Genomic DNA, 26,720 nt, shown 5'->3' with positions numbered 1-26,720 from the left:
AATATTTTAGATAGCTAGCTAAAAACTTCTAATAAGAAGCTTTATAATAATAAAGCTAAATTTTATAAAAGATAGAGATATTTTAATAATAATTATTTACATGGTAGTAATAATAGCTATGTTAGTACTAATATTAAGTTTATTAGTCTTCTATAGTATTATAAATAATTTAAATATAATATATAATAAGATTTATTTTTAAAAAGCTATTAAAAATAAATTTATAAGATTTTATAATTAAATTATTTATAATTATTCCTCTATTAATGTTCTTATTATTTTAAGGATTCTATTATAAGAACTAATAAGAAATTAATTTATGGTTTAAAATCTTTTCTTTTCCTATTAAATTCCTTTTTTAAATTATAAAACTTAAGTAATATTAATAGTAACTTATTTTCCAAAAACTATGAATTAATATAAAGTATATACTTTATTAATTACTATATATAAAGTAAATTTATTATTATATATAAAAATTTTTTCTTCTTAAAAAGTTAAAATAAAATGTACTCTTAATATTTATAATTTTTATATAATAAAAATAGTATTAAATATACTATTAATAGCTATAATAATACTTAAACTAATAAAATATCTATCTATATTCTAAGTAAACTTTTTTTTATACCTTATTATCTATATTAAAAAAAAACGTGTTAATATTATCCTAATGAATAATATTTAAATTATAATTTAGTTATAAAATCTCTTATTAAAGCTAATAACATATTAATAGTTATAATATATTTATTAAAAAGTTTATAATTTTCTAGCTGTTATATAATATTTTAAGTTTAATATTATAGCTTTTTCTAATAGTTAGTCCTCTAGAGGGAGATTTTTATTACTAAAAAGAGAGGTATTACTAGAAAATAGTAAAATTAGAGAACTTAAATAATTAGCTATAAATATTAACTATTAAACGCTATTCTCTGTAAATTTCCTCTTTTTTTTACTACTTTTTCTTATAAGTTATATTAAAAAACCTAATATTATAGTAAAATCTTAAGGTTATATTTTAAAGTTAAATATTGATTTAAAAACTATTTTATAATTTTTATATTATCTTCTTATAACTATTATTAAGGATAATAATAAAGTTATAGAGAAGAAAGGTTATATAAAAGAAAAAGATATTACGTTATACTACTAATTACTATAGTTTTCTTATTAACTAGAAACTATAATAATAGTAACTAAGATTATGTATAAATAAAGTGAATAATAATAATAAAAATATAAATATAATTAATCTTTAGGTTTTATATTCTATAGTCTAAGAAAGATACCCTCTTATACTTACAAGGTTTAAACTCTTACGTTTAATATATTAAAAGTCCCTATAAGTATATAATTATATATATATCTAGCTAACCTAAATAGAAAAGCTTATAATAATACTAATAATAATAATAAAACCTTTATATAAAGAATAAGTATAGATCCTTATCTTTAGCTTTAATACTTTTTTCATAATTAGTTTACTAAAAAATACTATAATAAATATTAAGCTAGTACTTTTAATATAATTAACTATATTAAAGTAAGTGTAAAATATAATACTTAGTTTCTTTATTAATTTAATATCTTAGAATTATAGTAATAGAAGTAATTATTATTAAGTAAAGTTTAATAATACTAGCTATTTATAGAGATTAAGTAGGCGTAGTTAGAACAGATCCTTATATAGATAGGCAATAAACTTAATAAAACTATATTACTCTGTCCCCCCCGCTGCGATTGTCCAATGTTTCTCGCCCTGTTGCTCGCTCGGCCGGTTCTGGGCTTCGCTGGCGTTCCGGACCACTCGGATCGTCCCTTTTTGCCACGGCCTGCCCGGTTCGACTTGATTCATTCAAACCCAGCACGCCGTCCGAGTTGCCATCTGGGCCTTTGTTCCGCCGCCGCAAGTTCACCCTAGCCTGGGTCAGCGGGAGTGCGGATTGGTGGGAAGGCTGACGCAGATGCGACAAGACTGGCCCAGGCGACGAGGCAAAGCCGTCAGACAAGAGCCAGGCCACTCGAGGCCGGCCTGATCGACAATGTTGCAGAATTCTGATAGTTTGAAGACAACCTCAGACGTTAACAGCGGCTTCCACGGGCTGTATGGCATTGAGGCATCAGAGGCGGCCATCAGCAGTCCTGCCAACAATCACGCTGTCACCGCCTTTCTATTCACAGCAACCGCACAAAGGCTGCAATCTGTAACCTGTACGCTGTACGCTGCATGTAACCCTTATCTGCAGGGCGGCTTCTTGACCGCATCAAGCAGGAGCATAGCCCACAGCCGCCTCGTTCCCCAGAATCTCTTTACATGCTCTCACCGGCATGTCGTCGATATTACCGTTCAGCCCGCCCGGCCGCTTATCGAACCCCGCCTTCCATCGTCAACAGATGGCCTGAACGTATCGATAAGCCAGCCGCCTCTCATCTTTTTTTTTTCTGCCGTGCGTTCGCTTGGCTGCTCCACGATAACGCCAAACACACAAGCTGGCGGGCTTACTCCACAAAATCGTGGGGCCCCGTAGAATTTTTTCTTCGCCCTCTGATTTTCGAGGTCGGTCATTTCTTAGCCGGGCAATGAGGTCGCAAGCAAGGGCCGCACGCCCTCCCGTCTTTTTGACCGCCTTGATGTCTGGCATGAGGATGGAGGGGTACACTGGGTTCGTGATGATTCGAACGCAGCCCGTAGACTCTTCCCATTTCCATAGCCTGGAGATTCGTGGGCTGGGCGACAAACCTCGAAGCACATGTCAAAAATGCTTCCTTCCCTCCGATCTGCAATTTTTTTTTCTTGAAGTGCCTCCCCCTGTCGTCTCTTTTCTGCCTCAGGAGACTGCCAGAAAAGACAAATGCTGATTTCTTGCCCCTCCATTGGCGTCGGCGTTAGCTCGGGTATTACTCAGCAACGGTCAGCCTCCGATTGGCTCCTTTCCGTTCCTGAGCTCTGTGACGTGATGCTCTTGCTCTTGCTGCCGTTTGGATTGATGCCATTCAGATTGGACTGATAGCTTCGCGCTACTGGACTAAAATGCCTCCTCGTGTCCTTGAAAAGATCATATTCTACCGTACAGAACAATTGCCAAGCATCCGACGAACTCAAACCCCTATTCAAAGCTTCCGCGCCGTCCACAATTCGTGATCCAGTCGATACGTCCCCAAGCCAGTATCCCGCGACCGAAGCCTCCTAAAGACGCGGCCGAAGCATACCAAACCGCCTTCCAGTGGGACCGATGTCCAGCCTCCCAAGGACTGGCAATCCAGACACCACGGCCTCCAACCCGCCAACATGACACCATCCCGAGCATCGAATCCATCACACCCCTCCCAAATGGCTTGACGTCAACCCGCCGCGGGCCTATCCGTACGCGCAACCTTCCCACGCATTCCGTCACCGACTAGACGTGACTCCCGAATACCTGCAGGCAAGAGTCAGCCCGTCTCCCGTACACCTCGTCAGCTCCTCGTACTGATACTTTGCAGCCGCAGTTGCTCGACACCCCCCTGCCTGGTGCCTCAACAAACCTACCTTACTCCCGTCGTCACGAACCGGTGGAATAAGATTTACGCTTTTGGGTCCGAAGTGTCTGCGAGAATGCGCCGGGTGGCATTGTCAGGAGGTGGCAGGCCATCACCAAGGATTATCGTTGAACGTCCACACCGGCGTCAATGGCGATGAACCATTGCTGTCTGTTCTTGGTGTCAACTGGATGGCAGATGTGCATGCGGCTCTCATACATCATCGCGACCTTCAATGGCAACAATAATGGGGTATTGATGATGTTGCTGCTGTGGTTGAATACATAGGGAGATCGCCTTAGTCCCTGTGCTTGGGCGGCTACATTTCCTGTGTACTCGTCGACTTTAATGAGGACGACGAGGGGCGACGGTGATAGACGACAAGGGAAGACGATAGACACGACGATAGACACGACGATAGATGTGACAATAGATACGATGCTAGGCATCATCACAGATGTAACGACAGATGTAACGACAGATATAACGACAGATATAACGACAGACATACGACAGACACGACGACAGACACGACGACAGAGGACAAGGGAACACGATAGACGACGACGATAGACGACGACGAGGGACAACGACGAGGGACAACGACGAGGGGCAACCATAACAGCAACGATAACAACGACTACGACAGTACTGAAGATAGCGATCACACAGGAAAGGTGGTGGCTCTAGCACAGGAAAAACAGGGGGGCTGTATATAGGAATCAAGCTACATAATGATGGGCTTCATTTCGAGAGCCCGAGACGCCCCAAGAGATCACCATCTCACACGATGTGGACCCTCTGGTTATGCTTATCGAGCGTCATCTCCGATACGTGATGTCCCGGCTCCGCATCCGAAACCACGGTGGATTCACGCAGTGGTCTTGCAGCAGTCGCCTTCATCATCGTCGGCTTCGATGTGATGGCACCCTTCTCAAACCCTCCAGACGCGCAGCCAGCACTACCCCAGGCGGCATTAGCCGCAGCTTTCCAAACCTCCGACACATCGGCCATCATGTCCAAAGTCCAGAAGAGACGACAGTCGGCAGGCTCGTTGACAAACTGGGCTGGAACACCATCCTCCAGATTATCGGCCAAGATCTGGTCCCGCACATTCAGACGGGCGTCTGTGCTTCGTCGCATTGGTAGGTCCGTCAACCGTTGCAACAACGCCCTTTGCTCGGCAGAAACCTCTACCAATTCAGACGCGAGAGCTTCCTGGGTCAGGTTGAAGATGTCGCTGTATCGCAAAACCTGGGCGCCTTTCACACCGCCTACTGCTTGCATTGGCTTCTTCTCAGGTCTGCCGCCAACTACGACGCTCTTAACGCCCACTCTTTTCATCTCTGATGCGAATAGGGAGCAAGTCGAGGCGCAGTACCCATCCGTCAGCAGAATAATATTCTCGGCTTTGAAGGGCTGAGTAAAGTTCCGACGGTTTCCGTACCCCGTTACCTCGATGCCGATGCCGAATGTTTCGTTTCCCGTTGTCAGGTTATTACTCAGATCCGAACGGACGACGGCTGTGTACGGGTCGCCAGCCCACATGTTGGGGGCGAATTTGGCGTCGAAGGAAGTGAATTTCTTCCCAGACACGTCGAGGTCGAAGCGGTAGTTCCACCAGCTTTGAGCCCAGCTCACAGCCTCCTCGCTCGGCGACGTTGCGGGGTCGATCTTTCCGGTGGCGTCAGACACAATATTGGCCATCGCCATGAACTGCTCATTTTCTCTCCACCGGCTGAAACCTCCTTGTTCAATCTTCGGAAAGAATTGGCGAAACAGATCGATTCCTGACAAAACATATCCACCCGGGTTCATCTGCAAGTCGATAATGATACGGGACTTGCCATCAGACCGGCATGCCTGGAGGAACTCCTCAACGGCTTTCTGGAATGTCCTTGGACTGCCGGTGTCAAAGCCGGGGATGGACAGCACTGCCACATCTTCAAGGTCACCGGCGTCCAAGTAGAAGCCTGAGACCTTTCCATCATTGGTGCTAACCACTGGAGATAGGGCTGCTTCGAGCTGGTCATCCTCCGTCGTTGAGGCTTGCGAGGCAGCTGTACCCAGCGAAGATGAGTTGCCAGCGCAGAACTTTTGGTAAAACGACTCTCCATCCGTCACGCCTGCAAAGCTGGCTTTGACAACAGCAATATTGGCGGCGGACTCCGTCTCGCCTGTTGCGAACTCTGCCGTCGTGTTCTCACCAGGGTACAGGTACTTGTGCCAACCGCCAATCCTGAACAAGCCCGAAGTGCTCCCGGCGTTGATCTTGGCTCTGGAAAAGAACATGGCGTTGTATGCGGCATCCAGATCCTGGTTTCCGGCAACCGTCTGGACGATGCTCTGAACGTATTCCGACGAATTGACTCCGTTCAGCCGCGTCAGAATCCTGGCCTCGTCTCGCTTCGCGCCGACCTCTTCCCATTTCTTGATGACCGGAAGCGATGTCGGGTCCTTACTGTAAGACACCAGCCCGAACGGACGCACATACTCGAAGACGCCAGTTAAAGCGTCAGGCATGAATTGGAAATGCCCGTCACGAGCCTTCGCTGTCAAAGCGAAAAGGTCTTCCTGGAACGCTAGCTCGCCGTCGTATTCGTTGGCCTCAAGATTGGCGCGCACTTTCTCTAGGTGGCCGACGATGTCGAAAGGGCCAGGCTCATAGTCCGCAGGCGGGCTTTTGAGGAACGCCAGGTCCGACTGCCACTCGAGGTACGGCCGGATTGAATCGACTAGCTCGATGGCAGCGTCCTTGTGCAGAGGCACCGACTTGAGGCAGTCGTACGCGACTTTGGCTGGTACAGTGGGAGATGCGCCTATAAAGAGTTTTTGTCAGCCTCGAATTTAATATGGCGAGGAAGTCGGGCAGTGTCAATTGGTTAGCCGTCGCCGTCTGTGTCGTCGTCATCTATCGTCGTCTTCTGTCGTCGTTGTCTATGTCGTCATCGTCTATGTCGTCGTCGCCTATATCGTCGTCGCCTATGTCGTCGTCGCCTATGTCGTCGTCGTCTCTCGTTGCCGTCTCTCGTTGCCGTCTCTCGTTGCCGTCTATGGTACCCTATACTTCTACAACGACGACAGTAGTAGAGAAGACGATAGGGGCGGCGATAATGACAATGATAATAGATAGTGACGATGGACGACGATGGACGACGATCGACGAAGACCATAGACCACGACGACATAGACCATGACGACATAGACCATGACGACGATAGATGACAACAACGATAGACGACGACGGCTAGCCAATTGAAACTGCCCAGCGAGCCAGACTCATGGCGAGATGCACACGAATTGCCTACCTCGGAACGCTGATGCCCAGCTGCGGCTTACCACCTCGCATGGCTCTGTTGGAGTTGGAGAATCCGCTGGAGGTGTGGTTGACGGCTTGATGAGCGTCGTGAAAGACGCCGAGGTCGTCTGGCTGAGGGTGGTAGAAGTGATTGGCAGGCCTGAAGTGGGAGTTGGAAGGGCTGTGGTGGCGGCCACCCTGGTTCCAATACAGGAGCAGGCACTCGACAGCCGAGTCGAGAATGCGCCGGCGTCGAGCGAGTCGCCAGAGCAGTGAGAAGCAAAAGAAGGGATATCAGTACTGGCCACCGGCTGGGCAATGAAAGTCTTGCAAAACGATTGGGCTGAACTAAGGCGTCCAGGGGTCTGGGTCGCGACGAGAGCTCGAATGCAGTTGTCCGCAGCGCAGTCTGCAGCAACAAGTGCCACAGCCGGAAGCAGCATCAATATCGAAGGAACCATCTTCGACAACTACGACCCGCTTTAAAGAGTGAATTGGGTAAGAGCGGGTGTTGTGTCGTCCCGGCCCCTGTCGTCCGTTCCTATCGTCCGTCGCTGTCGTCCATATATACCCGTCGCGCGATGGCCTCAGGTAGTCTCCCTCGCGACACCTGTCATGCGGTATTGTGGGTGTTTGCTGGAACAGGCGATCGGAGATATATTGTTTTGTCTTGGGCTAATCTCTCGGTAGCAAGCGAGCGTTATGGGTCCACCACCAAATATGGCGATCTCAATCCTCGAATACGAGACAGGACCAGCCATCTCCCGCCAGCATATCAGCCTCATGCGTCCCCCGCCAGTCCAGCGTTTCTAAATGGCATCTTCATCTGCTACTACTATCTACTTTTTGACTCTTGCGCGAACCATTCCATGACCGACACCAGGCCTCGAGAAGCCGTTTTTCAATGCAGGAATTCCTGGGTCTTAATAGTTGCGGCCATCCCGATACCTGACTCGTGGCGGAGCCATGCACCTCCCGAGGTGGAGTGCTTGATTTCCACGATATTTTCCATCTCTTTCAACGTCATTCAAGGGATCAACGGAACCGGCGACTCGCGATTGTTTGTGGGACCACGGTCGCTTTTGTTTCTTGGTTTCCTGTATGACATAGCAGGGTGCACGCACTCCAGCAATCCCTTGCATGAGGATTTACTGACAGGCAAAGAGCCAGTGCTCTCGCCAGCGTCTTTTATTACCCCACAGCTTCTGACCAACACCTGTCGTCAAGTTCCTGCGTATTCGTGACTGCGAGCTTCGCATCTTCCAGCATACATATCACTAGTCATGGCTTGTTTTGGCTGTTGAACTCTTCAAGTCCTGCCCCCAACCTGGCATGCCCTCTCGATGATCAACAGCCAGCTATGGCGATGTCTTGCTCTCACTGCTTATGGCAACCTCCCAAATCCGTTATGAAATGTCTACAATGTCAGGATGCTTTCTTTCATCAAATTTAGAATCGCTAGAAACAATGTAATAGCCACCATTCTTCATCTCAAAGCAGGACTCGACTCCCTTGTGCCCTTCATTGATGTTTCTATATACAAGATCAACAGGCGAATAACTACAGCCGGTACCCAGAAGGAAGCTTCAATATTGTCGGAAAGCAGACTACCATGATCTTCAAGCACCTGATCTCCATGAACTCGCATCTCAACTCCGCCTGTTATCTAATCGACGCAAAATGCATTGCCAGGACACCGAGCAATATTCCCCCGCCAGCTCGGCGTCAAGTCTCAGAACGGCCAAATTCGACGACTCAGATTCGTACAATAGCGCAGCACCAAGCCCCAAGACAGTCAACGTCTACGATGAAGACTGGTACATACGGAATACCCGCGAGCACCCCGACCCTGAGGTCGTAGAGGCGAACATCGGCAACGCGAAGCGAGGCAAAGACGAAAGCGCATTGTACATCGCCCGCCAGAAGAATGGCCGTCCGCACGCCGTCCTTGCGGGCGTGAACATGCCCAAACCTCCACCCAAGGGGGAATTCGCAGGTCGCTGGAATTACATCGAGTTCATCCCGGAATGGAACGATCCGTTGTGGGTAGACCCCAAGCTCGAGATCGACGAGGAGGACCCTCACAAGCGCCTCGTTCGACCGAAGGACTTGCTGCGGTACCTGCGTCCCGCGCAACGGCCCGAAGACCAGATCCGGAAGCCCACGGCTATGGCGTTGCGATTCGGCATCTTTCCCATGCGCCAGGACGGCCGGTCTAGGATGACGCCGACGAGAAGCACATTTCGACAGTTCGCCGTCGGCGGCACCGCTTACAAGATCAGTGGCGAGGACGTTGCCAGAGAGGCTGAGGAACTCGCCAAGAACTGGGGCGATGACAGTGTCGAAGCGCTTTTGCAAAGATACGCAAGTCTGGATCCCAGCGGTAAAGGCAGGCTTTCGGAAGAGAGTGCCTTCGTTCTGAATGCCATGACGAGCATGCAAGAGGATGAGGACTGGCAAAGAATTCTCTTTCTGGGAGCTACTACCAACGAAGTGAGACCATATTCGTCGAATGACAACAGCAGCGCTAACAAAACCTCAGCTATTGGACCACGGCGTCTTATCGTTCGGGAACGACTCCAGAATTACTTTGAAGAGCCCCGTGCATAGGTGTGAAGTCATGACCTATGTTCGGAAGATAAGTGCAACTGACTCCTTGGTAGACTTTTTCGTAGGGGTAGATGGGAATCGCCTCTTTGGCGCGGTGATAGCGAGAACACGCCCAGACTAGTTTATCAAGTGGGAAATCACAAGGGCGAGCTAGATCCTGGCGTAGGTCAATTGCTTCTCCCAGCTTGAGGAGTGCTTGTTAACGGACAGATGCGAACAGAGCGATGATTATGTATGGGAATGTCTTCAGCCCGCTTTGATACTGGCGTCTCGGATGGTTTTTTACCTCGAAGGACACGATCCGTTTTGGAAAGCTCTTTGCGATGTCTGGAACAGAATGCCTGTTCCAGAATCACGCGACGATCGTCCGCAAGATCAGAGAGACCGGTGGCCGATGTTTACTTTCTCCAAGAACACTGACCCCCTGCCCCCCGGTGGCCAGCCCTTCATCCCGCCAGAGTACTACCAGCTCCTGGACCCCATCGAAACCACCGCGAACGTCCTCAACGACTGGCTGGTGTTGAACATTACAAGCACATTCCACACGGAGAACGAAGCAGAAGGGCAGCCCCTGAACGGCATCACGTTTGCCGAAGACGATGGGACGATTCGCACGTGTCTCGGCGCCGACGACATTTATCCGTTGCTTGTAGAGGGGTACACTACGAATGAACGACTTGTGTTTTCCTTTCGTGTTGCGACTACCTTGGTTCATGAGATAGCGGTTAGTCTCGCAGGAAGCCTCGTTATGATGCGGCTAGCTAACACGTCACAGCACGCTGTTACCTACGCCCACAGGAACTGGATGCACTCGCCCGGGCCCTCCACCCTGCCGATTATATCTGGCCATCCTGCCGTGGAGAATTCGATTGCCTCCATAGGAAAACTTCTTTTTGCCCATCAAAGAACCCCGGAGCCTTTCTTCGAGCAAGAGCAGAGATGCGAAGTGGGCTTCTCGTTAGAGAATCACGTAAGACGCCTCCCTAGTGATTCCTTCCACAGTATTGTTGACAACCTCAAAGCTCTATGGAGGCACCGCCTGGCCTTTGATCGGCCGGAGTTCACATGTCCACCCCAAACATCTTTACTCTACGGCTTGCGGGCTCACTCTGTATCGCTGGCCGCGGGCGTTGCACCAAGATCCTCCCGGCGACGACGAAACACGCAAAGACCCCAGCGACGCGATCCTCAAAACCCCGGTTCTCGTCTCGAACCAGTACGCGACGTTCATATCAGTGGCCCAGGTGCTGCGCTTCTTCACCGAAGAGTGGTGGACCACCGAGATCCCGCGCTTTGGATCTGCCGCGATGCGCCTCAACACAGACATGCCCACCAGGATCCTTCCGCCTCCTGACCGGACGATGCCAACCTTCGAAGATGAAGATCTTCTGCCGAAGCAGTGGGATTTGTGGAACGAATGGCCTGATGACTTGCTCAAGACAAATCCTTTGGTGTACGAGTTCCTGATGTCACTGACCCAGGAGCATCTGAACCTGGCATGCGCGAAGGCCAAGTGGCAGGTGGACTACCTCAGCTGGAAAGAGAGACAGTGGTTGCTCCTCAACACGGGCGCGCAGGCTAACATCATTGTTATCGAGGCTGTGATCGGGGCGACTTACCGACGGAACCTCGTGAATATGACGCATCAGGAGCTCCAGAAATGGAAGGACGAGGCGCTGTTGGGGTACCAGAACTTGTTGGCCCGATTCACAAAACGCATGCAAGGTCGCAAGCTGAAATTGCCGGCACCGTCGCTGAACCTCGCCAACGCAGACACATTCTGGGACAACATCGGCACCGTGGCGCAGGGGGCCGGCCGGAGACTCGCCGAGCTTCTACGGACGTATTTCGGAGAGCTTCAGTACGAAATCCACACAATCACGGGTTTGTACCTGGACATCTTCAACCTCGGCGACGAGGATCGGATCAGGTTCACGGTACAGCCGGTGATCCGCACTCTGAAAGCTCGGGCCCAAACGTTGGCCGGCCTCCACGAGGAGATCATCACCCTGGTCAACCAGCCGCAAGCCACGCGAATGTACCCGGGTATCGCGGAGGAGTTCAGGCCCATGTTCGAACGGGGATTCGAGACGACCAAGTACTTGTTCGGGTGGTCTGGGGAGATCACACGGATCAAACTGGAGAACTGGGCGCTGCTCCTCCCGCTCATTCCCAACATCCATATTGCGCACCGTCCGTCTTCGGCGCGGTTGTTCACCTTTGCGCGGAGGGAGATTGAGCTGTTGCCGGCGAAGGAGTTTGAGGCGGTGCAGAACTACGTGTGCACCATTCAGAATGCGACGAGTCACACCAAGCAGGCAATCAACACCATCAATGCGGATAGTCTGAAGCGGGACGTCGATTACATGCTGCGCGGGGCGGTGAGCAGGATCAAGGACATCTTTGGCGGTGTTCTGCACGAGGCCTCGGACGAGGCGCTGGACTCTAAGGTGCCTGACGTGGGCGATAGGCCGAGCAAGAGGGTGAAGTACAACCCGCCTAGTCTGGAGAAACCGATGCTTGTCAAGTCTTCGACGGCTGCAGCTGCGAGAAAGTCTGGCTTCACGATACATGACTCGAAGAAGGCGCAGTCCGGGAGGAGACGCGCCAGTGTGATGCCGCAAAATCATCCCAGCACAATCTTAAACAACCACCAGGCGCAAGGAAAGCCAGCAGTTTTCGGTGTTTCGACCATCGACTCCCATACCCCTAAGCTGCCCACTGCCGACATGTTTGCCATCAACACCGCAGGCTTCGCGCCCATGGCCGGCATCGAGCATACCGGCTCCAGCACGCTCGCACCATCGCACCCCGCGTCGGTCAACTTGTTCGCTGCGCCGTATGCGCTGACGGGCACGCTGACTGGGGACTTGATGCGCGAGGCGGAGATGATGGAGGAGCGCAGGCATGTACTGTTTGCGAATAACCACGCGGGAGGATATCGCGATCCGAAGGGCAATGGGCTGGAGTCGCCGGAGACGCCCAAGTTTGTGAGCAGGTTTCCGAATCCGAATGATGGGACGCCCTGAGGGAGGGTTGGAGGTGATCTTCAGGGCTCGGGGTTTGGAGTTTTGACTTGATTTTGCTTCATAGAACTCTTATCATTCACGACTCTTCTTCTCAAAAGACTTGTTTTCTCGTCACAGATCTTGGGGACAAAGTTATGGTCTGTTCAGCAGATCTAGCAACACGGCATCGTCGGAGGCCGAGACTGACAATCCAAGATCCGTTCACCCCGCCGCCTCGTGATCGATGTCGGAGGCTTCTTGTAATGGCTACATCACGGTCCCGACTGACATATTGAGTCTCATTCTTGAAAATGAGGCGCCTCTTACTTTTACCTGACTTGGCTAACCGGGGGTCCTGCGCGCTGGCTTAAGCAAAAACCCCCTACTCACGTAGGGGGGTAAAAAAACCCTTGCCACCGAGAAAACCCCTTACCACCATACAATTTCTTAGCGAATGTAAGTACCTCATACGAAATCATAGCTTAAAACCCCCTCTAACTTTAAGACTTAATATCTTATAAATTACTTTATAGATATTATACTTATTAGTATAGAAATATTCTAGATTTTTTAAACTTAATTTTAAGCTATTTTATCTTATTATTTTCTTTATTTGTTTAAGAGGTATTAGGAGTGGAAAGGGTTTTTTTTCGGTGGTAAGGGGTTTTTCCCCCCCTACGTGAGTAGGGGGTTTTGCTTAAGCCAGCGCGCAGGACCCCCGGGTAGCCGCGCGTTGCGACACGTGGGGTTCACGACTCGGTTCGCTCCGGTGGTTTCGGCGGAGCCGCTGCGGGGTTCGGAAGAGCTCCACTCTTTGACGTTCAAGCTGCCGAGCGCCGCCGGGGCCGTGTGAGTTGATGGTTGATAGTGATGATGATAAGCTCGTACTTACGAACTTTTATAAGTGAGGACTTCTATAGGAATTGCCGTATAAGTCTCGTTATCTCTTTCTGATTGTTTGACTTCTACAGTTGCATGACAAACCGGGTTTGCCAGCACCAATCAATAGCTTAAATACTAATATAAGAGGCAGTTATATTAGATTAAATAGATTCTCAGATTAAAAGAGATAGTAAGGTTTAAGAAGCAGAGGGGGTAGTAGCTGCGTAGTAGCCTTGGTATGATCTGCAATCGCAGAATCTTAATCTATAAAAACGAAACATTCAGAACAAAGCAAATATCAAGAGCCCGACGACGGAATAAATAGAGTAAAATATCAATTTCAGACAAGAAGCTCTCAAGCTCCTAGGTAAGGAAACACCATCTCCTCATCCGACTCCAAGATTCCGTTCAAGTAAGCCGTGATCAAAGGATCAATCCCAGCCTTACCAGCCTTAGCAACCCAATCCTTCATCTCAACAGACTCAAATTTCCCCTCATACTCCTGCTCCAAATGCTCTCTGAACTTGTCAACAGGTACTTTGACTCCGCTGGAGTGATGCTTGAATGACACGCCTCCAGTCCTGCGTTGAGCCATAATCAGGGCTGACTCAACGATACCCATGGCAACATCATCCACGGATTTGAAGTCAATGTATCCCCGACCCCTGGTCACGAGAGGCGCACACCTCATTTGCAGCGAGTATCGCAATATAGCGTTCATGCTGTCGGAATTTGGCGCCTGGTCGCCGACGACGATGCAAGGGCGATGGACCTCGACAGCCCAGGCCTTTTCAGTCTGGTTGGTGACAAGCTTGTTCAGACTCTCCAGAAAGACTTCGCCAACCCACTTCGTCGCGGTAAGTCCCTCTCTTCCATCGCCAGCGGGCATCCACTTTGCCATTGAACAGGGCACCTGCTCTGTATTGCCGGCGAGTAACGGGACTCGGTTGCTAGAGATGAAGAGCAATGGCACAGAGCGAGGGAGTGCCAGCGCGGCGAGACGATGCGTAGCAGAGACATTTGGGGCCTTGAGGGCAGCGTAGTTGTTCAGACAGTGTCCACTGGAGCCGGCATGGATGATGATATCAGCTGTATCCCTGAGGCAAGATGCCTCGGAAGGGGTGAGGCCGAGCTTTGGGTCTGCAAGACTCCCACCGAAAGTGTTGACTGTCTTACTTGGGTTGGCTTCGATGGTCTTACGGATATCGCCGTGACTGCTACCATTGCCCTCTTGCTCGTCTTCGAGAGCGATGCAGTTTACGGTCTGGACCGCGGGCGTTTGCAAGAGGGTTCGAAGCACACGACCGCCGAGGAAACCATCCGCGCCAGTGAGGACGACATTGAGACCTTTGGACTTCGCGGGCTGGGATTTCCCACTCTCCTTGGACATCCCCTGAACCCTCTCTTTGAGCCAGTCAGGAATTTCAGCTTCCCATTGCCAGTCAACGTCGTCGTTCACCTCTTCGGCCATGTCCGCGTCTCGCTGGGCAAAGACAGCTTCAGCCATGGTTTTGAGCGTGCTGGCGCTGTACAATGTTCTTGTCGTGACGTGCACACCCATAGACTCCCGAATCAAGGCTTGCAGCCTCATCAAGAGCAGGGAATTGCCACCGCGAAGAAAGAAGTCCGACGACGGTACGATGCGTCCCATGGTCGAAGAAGCAGCAGATGGAAGGACCTTCTCCCAGAGAAGACGAAGTTCGCCTTCGCGGTGGTTCATGCTAGCCTCTTCCTCCTTCTCATTTACGGACTCGGCTTGAGCGGGATCGGTCTCGGGAAGAGGAAGTCTGGCAACGGCCTTGCGATCGAGTTTACCGTTGGGGTTGGTAGGGAGATCAGCCATGGTTATAATGGCAGCCGGGATGAAATACTGCGGCAAGCGGCCGTGCAGACGACGAAGGATGGTATTGATTTCTGAGTCAGTCAAAGCCGTGTCGATGTAGAGATTTGGAGAGACAGTCGCGTGGGCTACCAAGATGTCTCCGCGACGGGAGACGACGACGCTGGAAAGCAAGCCCTCGGATGCTTGGAGAAGTGCGGTCTCCACCTCCTCCAGCTCAAGGCGCAAGCCGCGCAGCTTGATTTGAGTGTCTCCCTCGAGGCGACCGAGGCAGAGAAGAGTACCGTCAGAGAGAAGTCGGCCAGAATCCCCAGTTCGGTAGAGAACGTCACCAGTGGCCGAGTCCGAGATGAACTTCTTCTGAGTCTCGTCGGGAAGACCTAGATAGCCTCGAACAGAAACACCCTTACCGCCAATGCAAATCTCGCCAGTGTGGTGAATTGGCTGTGGGTGACCCATGTCATTGAGGATGCGGATCGTATAGTTTGGCAATGCCTTGCCCACAGCAAATTGCGTTCTCAGCTGCCGTTCTACAGACTCCGCAGGTTGGCCAGGCTGGGCCTCGGACAGATTCTTGATAGCGACTGTCTGGAAAGTTGCAGCGGCGGTGATCTCAGTCGGCCCGTAGCAGTTCGTCACCGTCAAACCCTCCAACCCCAAAAGCTGGAGCTCTCTCTTCAACTGTGCTGTGACGATCTCTCCACCCATGCAGGCATGCTTCCATGCCTTGTGGCTGCGTAGGGAAGATGACCCGTACTTGCACCAGGCGAGGTACTCCGAGGGAGTAGCGATTGTCAAAGAGACACCGTGGTCAACCATCAGAGTTGTCAACGCCACAGGATCACGCCGCATGTCGCGAGGTACGACTACAAGAGCTCCGCCGTTGGCCAGCGAGCAGAAAGTCTGGATGAGGGACATGTCGAAGCCGAGAGAGCTGTGCTGAAGGGCACGCTCTCGGCCGAGACACAAGACATGGCTCTTCAGTGCCAGGTGGTTGACGAAGTTGCCCTGAGTAAGGACAATGCCCTTGGGCCTGCCAGTTGAGCCAGATGTGAAAAGGAGAACAGCGGGGGCATCTGCGTCGGACGCCACGGGTGCATTTGTCTCGGCATTGGCAGACGAGGGGACATCGTCAAGGCTGATCTGCTTGAAAGACGCACTGGATTCGTCGCCCAAGTCAAGGACATGCTGTTCCGTGGCAGGGTGGAAGATTATCATAGTGGGTTCGCAAGTGCGGATCATGGCTGCGTGACGCGCGATTGGCAAGCTGGTATCCAAAGGAACGTAGACACAGCCGCTCTGGAGGACAGCAAGCATCGCAACAATCATATCGACCGAAGGCTCGCAAAGAACAGCGACGTAGTCGCCGGGCGTACAGTCAGCGAGGCTAAGTGCTTTGACTGCTGCGTCGACACGTCCAGCAAGTTCGCTGTAGGAGAGGGTGGAGCGACCGCAGATGATGGCCGGCTCATTGGGATGAAGCTGGGACATGTCTTTGAACCGCTGGGAGATAGTTGATGGCCAGCCAAAGTCCAATACGGGACCCTTTCCAAGTTCAAGAGCTTCTGTAACACAAGAATCATCATAGATCGGAGCCTTCTCAATGGAAAGATCTGAGTTCGCCGCAAACGCTTGAAGAAGTCGGATGTACGAATCGGCCACTGCAGTGAGTGGTTAGTGTGATGGCTTCCTGGAACGACTGGAAAATTGATACACTTACTTCCTCGTGTGGCCTCTTCGCTGTAAAGCTTGCCTTGGCAATGCAAGTCAATGGTGCACGCCTTTTCCAAGTCCATGATTCCAAGACTGATGTCGTAAGGTGGCTGCACATCCTTGCCGTCCTCCAGACATAAAGTCATCTTGCAATCACGACCAAGAGCCATCTCGCCCCAGCCACCACTCGCAGCGCGGTAATTGACTGCGGCCTGGAAGAGGGGTGGTGTGTCGCCGTCTGCCCAGCGAGGAGTGTCCAACGCGTCCAGGAGAACATCGAATGGGACACCAGCATGGGCGAAAGCTGAGAGAGCCTTCCGAGAGGCGGCCTGGGCAACAGCAGAAAATGTTTGGGTGGGAACGATATTTGTCCGAACGGGGAGAACATTGACGAAGCAACCGACCATGCGAGTGACAGCCTCATCAGAGGATGCGTCACGGTTCGCATCTACAACTCCAACGCACACATCCTGGATGTTGGCGTGTCGAGCAAGAAAGACCTGGTAGACCGAAAGATACAAATGGAAGGGGCTGATCCGAAGAGCCTTGCAAGTCTCTTTGACCGCAGAGACAAGCGCCGGGGGGAGTTCGCGGTAGACGCTTTGGATCTTGGAATCCAGGGCCTCTTCCTGGCGAGACGGCCGAGACCGGACTGATGCAGAAGGCAGAAGCGGCAAGGCCTCTGGCAACGTGGCCAGCTCCTCGCGCCAAAACTTCAATCGATCAGCATAGCATCCCGCCGATTCGTCTTCCCACTGTTTCTCGGTGTACTCGAGATGGGAGATGTCCGACCCCAGACGCTCCAGTCGAAAAGCGCGATCCAGGTCCCGAAGAAACAGAGACCAGCCAGCAACATCCGTGATGATGTGGTGATAACCGAACACAAAGTCATGCTCATCCCTGCTACGACTGAGAACCGTCATGCCCATCGTCCTGCCCGTCTCAACATCCCAGACACGAGTCTTGAACTTGTCCATGGCCTGCTTGAAGTCAAGGTCGCTAGCTTCAGGAACGTGCTCCAGCTCGAACAGAGACGATGCCATGAGGCCCTGTACTGGTCTGCCGTCGCCAACGCGCTGATAAAAGCTCATCCGTAGGCACTCGTGGTACTGGGTCGTGGTCTTCAGAGCGTGGCGCAGGCGCATCATGTTGACAGGTCCAGAAACGCGGTAGTGAAAGACCATGTTGTAGGCAGCCGGGTCAGTGATGTGCTTGCTGAGGAACCAGATGCGAGCTTGAGCGCGAGACATTCGTTCCTCCCGAAGAATTTCGGGCTTAGATTCGACAGCGGAAGCGACAGTCTCGATCTCAGCCTTCCTCTTCTCGGAAAATGAAGTAATGGGGTTGTTGTAGGGGTCATTGTCGTTGGAGATCGAGGTAGTCTCACTATCAACGGCGTCTCGAGTTTGGCTTCCATTGATTGAGCCGGTAGCGTCATCTTCCTTGCCCGAGTTGCTGCTACCGCTGCTACTCGAATATGCCTTGGCCGCAGCAGGAACTGCAGGAGGCGGAACAGGGAGTTCGGTAGGCTTCACTCTCTCCTTCTTGCCACCCTCTTTCAAGACCTTCGCCATCAGCGTCCTCGCCGCACCAGTGCAGACCTGCGTGACGCTGTCTCCGCCCAAAATTCTGACCACAGGAACGTCTGCACCAACCTCTTTCAAGAACCAGTTACGGATCTCGACAGCAACGAGTGAGTCAATTCCAATATCGATAACCGGGCGATGGGAGTTCTCTGCGGTCTTTTCAGCAGGAAGTTGTAACATGGCATCAAGGCGAGAGCAGAATGCCTCAACGACGACAGCGACCGCATCTCCCTCACTCTCGGCATCCTCAACTGCCTGCCGCACACTACCAGCAACAGCCCCACCTGCGCCGTTGCCAGCAGCATCATCATCACCGTGCAGAGGGATCCAGGGAGTCATATGGCTCAGTCTCGGATCTTTAAGCCAGTGGATTCTCTCTTCGAGGCCGTCTACCTCGTCTGCAGGAACGGGCTTGGTGGGGGGCTCGATACCCATGATGATATCCGGAGAAATGGTACTTCCCGGTCTGCCACCTCTGACGGCCTGTGCAAATGCGTGGTGCACATCGGTCTCAGACAGTCTCATCATACGGATGCGATCGAAGTGCTCCGCGAGATGGTCGGTACGCTCCTTGGACTTGACAATGTAGCCGACATCCGTGATGTGACCGATATGAATAACTGATCCGGCAAGACCACGAGCGCGACGAGCAGCAGCAAGGGAGGTCATGTACAAGTTGCCAATATGATAGTTGGCCTGTCCGATGTTGCCGATAGTGGACGCAGAAGAAGAAAGCATAACGAAGAAGTCGAGTTTCTCTTTCTGGTCGGCGGCCTCAAGCCGTGAGAAGACGGAATCCAGGTTCTCAGTTCCGTCGACCTTGGCCGCGAGGGTTCCGTTGAGCTCTTCGATACTCATATCGAGGAAGAATCGATCCTGCAGCACCATGGCGCATTGGGCCACACCCGCGATAGGTGGCATGGTGGAGCGAATCTCCTGCACCACATTCTCGACTACCTCGCGAGAGGTAACGTCCATAGGGACAACGCGAATCGTAGCCCCGAGACGCTCTGCTTCCGAGAGGACAGTAGAATCGACGCTGGGGTTGCGGGAGGTGATAACAAGATGCCTGGCGCCATGGTCGATCGCCCACTTGCAAAGAGACAGACCCAGGCCGCCGGCAGCACCAACCATGAGGTAGGTGCGGTCAGGGCGGAAGAGTCCCTCAGTAGGAAGACTTGGGACAGTGACTGGCAGGGATTTGGACGAATCCGTCTGCCAATTCGTGATGTAGCGCTTGGTTGACAGGGCGGCAGCGTTAGATTTGGGCAAGGCTGCAGCTTCGATGATGTCGATGCCGGTTTCATTGCCCATCAGCTCCTGGCCCTCGGCCGAAGACCTTTCAAGCAACGACGCTGCGAATGTCTTGTCGCCAAGGAATGTCCTGCGCAAAAGCTGCGCGTCCAGCTGTACAACTTGGCAACCCAGAGGCAAACACTCCCGAAAGCTTTCACCAATGGCGGTCGAGGATGCAGGGCAGTCTACGAACAGACCAATGCCGTGAGGCACTGCCCTTTGAAGAGCACGCAAGGGAGATTGTTCGTGCAACTTCGTCCACGAGTCAGGAGCGTCAGCATCGGTGGTAGCAAAGTGCGCAACGATACCCTGCTTCGAAAGTTGGGCAGACACAGCCTTGGCAAAAGATTGATCGGCGCCGTAGAGAAGAACCGGCTTGCCAGGCGTCACCAACGACGTCACAATGCCTGAGAGAACGTGGTTAGTGGTGGCAATGAGCATGCTTGGAGTGCAAGCCTCTGCAGGTACCGGCACCACACGATCGCGCGGGACATGAACCACCGAGGCGTTCAGTTTGTGAGCTGCCACCACCGGAGAAGAGGTGACAACATCGGTACCGCAGACGAGATAGACACTGTTGAATAGCGTAGTCGGGATGTGCAGGGCGTACTGGACTTGGATTGCGACCTCGTCTGCCTCGACGACATCGTCAGCAGAGGCCTGGAGCGCCATTCTCGCCGTGGGTCCGGCTGGCTCCATCACGACAACGGGCGATTCGGTAGCGTCAACATGCTTCGTGACGGTGCGACTCGAGGCGAGAAAGACATCGTTCAGGTCTTGATCCATAATGACACGCGGGATGAGCGTTTCCCCGCTCTTCAGGACCTCAATCTCAGGCTCAACTGCCCAAAGTGGCTTTCCGGTGTCGTCCTCATCGGCATCGGGTTGTTCTGCCGTCTCTCGGAGCCTGAGGAAAGACTCGATGCATCGCCTCGCCGCCACACCCGGGGCGACGCCGCTCTCGAGACCAAGAGTCTGCAAGTTCAGGTGCGGCATCTCGACTGGAGCAATGCGTGCAATACCATGGAACATGGTGGCGCGGGGTCCATGGGTTTTGGTGGCAGTGGTGGCGGAAGACACCCAAAGCAGGTTGCGAACCTTCATCAACATGGTCTGCACAGTAGTGAGCCGCTCCCCGCTCATGGTGGATGCGAAGATGGGCTCGTCAAGATCTTGAAGGCACACGATGTCAGTTCCGGTGGGGTGAGATCCGATGTTAGTGAGATCATCCTCAGTCAGCGCGTCCAAGCTGTTGACTGTCTTGACAAATTTGCGCCAAGACCGCGGGATGAGCTTCTGCATCTCAGAAAGCATCTTGGCTGTGGCCAGCTTCTTGCCCCCGATGAAGATGAGGCCACCCTCAGGGGCTGAGCTGGTGCCGATCTCGGTCAGGGGTTCACGAAGGCGTTGGATCCTGTCGTCGATAGCCTGACTGACAAGTACCGTGACAGTGTGCTTATCTTCGTCGGCGTGATCGTGGACGACCATGTCCAGCCCCGAGAAACCGGAATCATTGAGAACTTCCTCCCAACGGAGCACGGGTACGGTCGCCCGGAGTTGGCGATCCTCTTCTTCTTCAGCCCACCAAGTAGGAAGACCGCTGAAGATGAACGGCTTGCTCAAGTTTTCGATGCCAGTCGTCTCGGCGATGAGAAGGTATCCACCTGGGCGCAAAAGCTTGCGAATATTGTCCATCGTCGTCGACAAGTTCTTAGTCGCATGGAGAACGTTTGTCGCGATGATGACATCGTAAGAGTGAGCGGCGAAGCCCTGGGCGGTAGGTTCATTGTTGATGTCCAGAGTGTCGAAGCGCATCTTGTCTGAGAAGTCTGCGAACTTCTCTTGCACCGCAGGCAAGAACATCGACGACGCGTCAGTGATGGTGTAAGAGGCGTAAGCGTCCTTGATAGTGTTGAGCACCTTCGACGCCGTGCCGCCTGCACCGCCACCAATTTCGAGCATATTGGTACGGGGATACTTGTGCGTGATCTGGGACACGACATCCGCGAGGAACTTGTTGGAGCGGTCGCAGCCCAAGTCATCCGTGAAGAAGCGGTTCAGCAAGTTATCTCTCATCATGAGTTGAAGCTGGTCGGTCTCTCCGCGGACGATGCCGGGATAGTTCTGGCCCAGGGCGTTGAGCAGTTGCAACTGGACTGGATTGTCAGGATACTTAGCGCTGACGCTATCCAGAACATCTGCCTCATCCGCCATCCACTCCCGCCGAAGAACAGAGTGCTGGCCCTTTTCAACCAGTTCAAGTATTTCGCGATTGGCCTTCAGCATACGCTGGTGGTACCATGAAAACTTGCTTTGGTCTTCATCTACCAACGCATCGTCCAGACAACGAGCCCAGTACAACGCGACACGCTCAAAGTCCTCCGTTTGGCGAAGCAACTCGGCATCATCGGCCTCGTTACGAGCGGGCTCAGCCAAACCCAATGCAACATCGTGCGTCCATACCGTCTTGGCAAAGATGGGTCTGTCGCGTGACGAGTCCTGTTCGCCGACCTTGTTGAGAGACAAGCCTTCGACTTGGGCGAGAGTGCGACCGGACACCCCATCATACAAGCTCAGGTCGCCAACAACGGAAGATGCGGTACGCTTGACAGCCCAACTCTCGAAGTCAGTCTTGACGCTGCCAGTCTCATCCCTCTTTGCCACGATGGGGCTGACGCGGACGCGGCGCACATGCGAGGGCAGCAACGCGGAAGTGATTAAGCCACTAGCGGGGTGTGCCAAAGCAACGAACAACGTTTGGAACGCAACGTCGAGGACTGCAGGATGCATGATCATGTCGCTTCTAGCCAATTTGTCCTCGGGCCAGACGCCTGTTGCGCTTGAGTAGTCCAAGACGCGCTGGCTGTTGACGAGGGCATGGAAGGGGCCAGAGTAGGACAGGCCAACTTTGTCGAACATGCCATAGACACGTTTGCAGTCAACATCCACAGTGTGCTGATTCTCAAGATCACGAGGCGGTAGGATCGGCTCGCCCTCGGCCAGTTGTCCAAGATGGACAGCCAATTCGCCTTTGCAGACATGCAGCATCGACGCGCCTGCGGGATCAGCGCGAACGTAGTACGCGAACTCGGCACGCAGGGTATCCTTTGAAGGCGGTCCTCCTTCCTTCTGTCGAACACTGAAGACTGCCTCAACGCCCTCCTTATTGTCAGGGATGACTACAGGACGGAGAATATCCGCGTTCTCGACCTCGAACAGGCGCACATCACGACCGGCAGCCTTGGCGATCTCACGTCCAGCTTCAACGGCCATTGACACATAAGCTGCAGCGGGGAGCAAGACTTCGCCAAGGACGGTGTGGCCACGGAGCCAGGGCACCTCATGCAGGCGGAGAAGGTTCCGCCAACGAAGTTCGCGCTGGTTGTCGTCGATAGCGCGGCGGCCGAGGAGCTCGTGGTGGCGCTCGTCGGCAAGACGGAAGCGACGGGACATGGTCGACTCACGCCAGTAGACCCTTTCGTGTTCCCACGAGTAGGTCGGAAGATCCTTGAGAACCCTTGGTGCCGGCGCCTGGCCCTCCTCATAGAAGGCTTCACGGTAACCCTCGAAGTCCAGTGTCGACGGACCGAGCTGGGCCCAGACAGTGCCGATGGCCGCGGAAAATGCCTCGAAATCGGATGCCCCCCGCTTCAACACGCCGTTATACAAAGGAACGGAGCCGTACACGTTCTTGAGAGTCTGTTCTACAGGTCCCTTAAGAGCCGGGTGCGGGCCAACCTCGATTGCTAAATCAAAAGGTCCGCCGTGCCAGATGGAAGACTCGATGGCCTGGGAGAACAGAACAGTCTGTACCATGTTCGAAACCCAGTACGGGCCTTTCAACTCGCTCAAATCGCCCTTGAGCAGCTCAGTGTCGCCACGCACACTGGAACTCCAGATAGCCTTGCCAGGCTTCGGCTGTGAGATCTGGATGTCGCACGCCAACAAGCTTCGGAGGTATGGCTCTGCACAAGGTTGCATGTGATGCGAGTGGTACGCGGTGTCAACCTTCAAGGCACGTGCAAAGACATCATCGGCGGTGAGCATCTCTCTTGCCTCCTCGATGGCATCCGCGTCTCCAGAGAGCGTCACGGTAGACGGCGCATTGCTGGCAGCCACGCGCAGACGTCCCTCGAACTGCGGTTTTCCGCAAAGAAGCATGGCCTTGGCAAGTGAGAGACCCGCGGCAAGCATAGCGCCCTTCTGACCTTTGGCACCCTTTGCGAGGCGGGCGTGGAGGCCGCGGTAGTAGGCGATCTGCATGGCGGCGCGGCGGTTGATGATACCCGATGCGTAGACAGCGGCGATCTCACCAGAGGAGTGGCCGACTACGGCATCAAATACGACGCCGGATGCAGTGAGAAGATCAATGAGGCCGAGCTGGACAGCAGTACAGACGGGCTGCGATAGAGCTGCTTCACCGAGGCGAGAAGACGACTGCTCGGCCTGAACCTCCTCAATAAGAGACCAAGCTGGTGCATCAGCAGCGGGAAGATTGCGCAGGGTCTCTTCGCACTCTTCGAGAGTCTTACGGAAGAGCGGGGAGCAGGCTAGAAGTTGCCTTCCCATCGTAGCCCACTGAGCACCTTGGCCGGTGAAGACGCCGAGAACACCAGGAACTTCTTTGGGGTTGAGAAGGCGGGGCTGGTATCCAACGTTGCTGCTGGATGACTTGGATTCGGTTGCAACCCATCCCTCCATGTTGGCAATGATCGCGTCCCTAGAAGACCCGGAGAAGTGCGTGCGGACGCGGTGGGTGGTACGGCGTGTCTGAAGAACCCAGCTTAAGTCGCCGAAGTCGAGATCGGGATGAGCCTTGATGTGCTCCAAATGAGCTTGAACAGACCGCAAAAGGGAATGACCAGATGCGGCAGAAAACATCAAGGGGCCGATGACGCCGCCGGTCGGATTGTGATCCGAAGTGGCGTCCTCGAAGCTTTCGAGAATGGCGTGGGAGTTCGTCCCGCCGAAACCGAAGCTGTTCACGCTGGCGCGAGCCGGAACGCCCTGTGCCAGCTTAGGCCAGGGGACCGGGGCCGTGGGGATCTGCAGCGGGCCGTAGAACTTCTTGATGGCTGGGTTGAGCTCGTTGAAGTGCAGGTTTGGCGGGATAGTGCGGTTCTTGATGGCGAGGAGTGCCTTCATGACGCCAGCCAAACCGGCACAGCCCTCCAAGTGTCCGATGATGGTCTTGATCGAGCCAACGTACAACGGATGATCGTCGGTGTTCGAGCCGGGTGCAACTGCGAAGGCCTCGCTGACGGCGCGCGCCTCGACGGGATCACCTGCAGGTGTTCCTGTACCGTGGCACTCGACTGAAGATTGACATATTAGTGTTGATGAAGATTAAGGAGGAAAAGACCAAGAAACTCACAATATTGCGGCCGGTCGATGATTGGATCCAGACCAGCACGCTGATAGGTACTGTGAATCAGGGCCTTCTGCGTTGGAGCAAAAGGCATCGTGATGCCGGGACTAAGGCCATCAGAGTTGACGCCTGTTCCGCGGATGAGACCCTCAATGTGATCGCCGTCCTCCAAGGCACGGCTCAGCCTCTTCAGGATCACAGCCGATGTACCTTCACCTCTGGCATAACCGTTAGCGTCCTTATCCCACATCCGTGAGCGCGCATCAGGGGAAAGCATGTGAAGCTTCGACTCGGTGATATACACGCTCGGGTCCAGAATGAGATTGACACCCGCTACGACAGCCGTCTCGCTATCACCATTGAGCAAGCCCTGTGCACCATAGTGCAGGGCAACAGGGGAGCTAGAGCACGCAGTGTCGATGGTTGCAGAGGGTCCCTTGAGATCGAAGATGTAGGATATACGATTTGACATGATGCTGTAGGCCGTGCCCGTGGCGGCGTACTGGGCCAGAGTCTCGGGATCTCTGAGCTGAATTTGTGCCCAGTCGTTGGTCATGACGCCGACGTGAACGGAGGTAAGCGAGCCGCGAAGCTGCTCTAGAGTGAGGCCCGCAGACTCGAACGCCTCGTATACTATCTCAAGCAACTGGCGCTGTTGTGGGTCCATGCCCTCTGCCTCCTTGGGCGCGATGCCGAAAAAGGAGGCGTCGAACTTGCGGCTGTCATGGTCCGGGCCGAGGGTGTATGATTTGTTTGTGACGTTTGTCGAACCGTGGTGCTCGCCGTCACGGTGGTAGAATCGGTTGAGACTGATGCGCTCCGGGTCGAACTCCTGAAGCAGATCGCGAGGCTTCTGAAGAAGATCCCACAGTCTTGAAGGGGAGGTCGAGCCGCCGGGGAAGCGGCAGGATGAGCCTATGATGGCGATGGGCTCCTTGGCGTAGTTGTGCGTGGCCATTGTGGAATGCGAGTCTATGCTTCGGGCGTCAGCATTGACGTATGGTTGGCGATGAATAGTTCGTGATTTACCTATGGTATGATTTGACGTATCTTATGAAGGTAAATCGACCAAGATGCACTAGATTCTATACTCTTTGCGATACGAAGAGGTGTGATATAATAAGTGGGCGTATGGCTCTCTTGTCTGAGGATCGAGAGCATCAATGGCTAATGCTGACAAAATGACGATAATGACGATGGTGATGGGCCGAATCTGCTTGAAATACTGCACCGCATACTCGCCATTGACGGTATCTACAAGATTAGCACTACAGATCTCACAGGGTTTCTTGTCCCTTCGAGCCTCAAGACCGAGTGGCGGGATCATTCCGAGTGGCAAGGGACCTTTCGGAAAATGTGCAGCCTCGTAGGATTCCCCGGTGACGTGGGGCCGCGAACAAGGGGCGGCGGCCATTTCGAAGCTTATTCTTTACTCCGCGTGCGTCTAGGGGACGGGAACCTGCGCTTGTAGAAGCGGTTTCATAGGATCCATTCTCCTTTAGGAAGTTCGGATAAGACGAAACTGGAGATTAGCAACGGTTTTTTCTTGCCAGTAACATGTCAGCGGCGCTTTTTTGGCAGATGGAATCTGACGGGC

The 26,720-nt window shown here is 52.6% G+C and overlaps 4 protein-coding genes across 4 annotated transcripts; 2 read left to right on the top strand and 2 right to left on the bottom strand.

Moving 5' to 3' along the window:
- Nucleotides 1–4,305: 4,305 nt before the first annotated feature.
- Nucleotides 4,306–7,281, bottom strand: ustP-4 (Peptidase S41 family protein ustP; the record flags this gene model as incomplete). The annotated part of the gene is made up of 2 exons (XM_037320849.1): nucleotides 4,306–6,341; nucleotides 6,831–7,281. 2 exons carry the CDS (start codon nucleotides 7,279–7,281, stop codon nucleotides 4,306–4,308), a joined length of 2,487 nt encoding a protein of 828 aa, XP_037181177.1.
- Nucleotides 7,282–8,500: 1,219 nt separating this feature from the next.
- CGCA056_v005596 (uncharacterized protein) lies at nucleotides 8,501–9,658 on the top strand (the record flags this gene model as incomplete). Its single annotated transcript, XM_037320848.1, has 4 exons — nucleotides 8,501–9,313; nucleotides 9,363–9,430; nucleotides 9,484–9,592; nucleotides 9,653–9,658. The coding sequence occupies 4 exons, from the start codon at nucleotides 8,501–8,503 to the stop codon at nucleotides 9,656–9,658; spliced, it is 996 nt and encodes a 331-aa protein (XP_037181176.1).
- A 109-nt stretch (nucleotides 9,659–9,767) lies between these two features.
- CGCA056_v005595 (uncharacterized protein) lies at nucleotides 9,768–12,459 on the top strand (the record flags this gene model as incomplete). Its single annotated transcript, XM_037320847.1, has 3 exons — nucleotides 9,768–10,154; nucleotides 10,206–10,400; nucleotides 10,453–12,459. The coding sequence occupies 3 exons, from the start codon at nucleotides 9,768–9,770 to the stop codon at nucleotides 12,457–12,459; spliced, it is 2,589 nt and encodes an 862-aa protein (XP_037181179.1).
- A 1,216-nt stretch (nucleotides 12,460–13,675) lies between these two features.
- tenS (Tenellin synthetase) lies at nucleotides 13,676–26,081 on the bottom strand (the record flags this gene model as incomplete). Its single annotated transcript, XM_037320846.1, has 3 exons — nucleotides 13,676–16,821; nucleotides 16,881–25,070; nucleotides 25,130–26,081. 3 exons carry the CDS (start codon nucleotides 26,079–26,081, stop codon nucleotides 13,676–13,678), a joined length of 12,288 nt encoding a protein of 4,095 aa, XP_037181178.1.
- Nucleotides 26,082–26,720: the final 639 nt, after the last annotated feature.

Source organism: Colletotrichum aenigma (assembly GCF_013390185.1).
Source record: "Colletotrichum aenigma strain Cg56 chromosome Unknown KSG_Cg56_contig03, whole genome shotgun sequence".
Lineage (NCBI taxonomy): Eukaryota > Fungi > Ascomycota > Sordariomycetes > Glomerellales > Glomerellaceae > Colletotrichum > Colletotrichum aenigma.
Note: the sequence above shows the minus strand (reverse complement) of the source record. Positions and strands in the feature narration are given on the sequence as shown.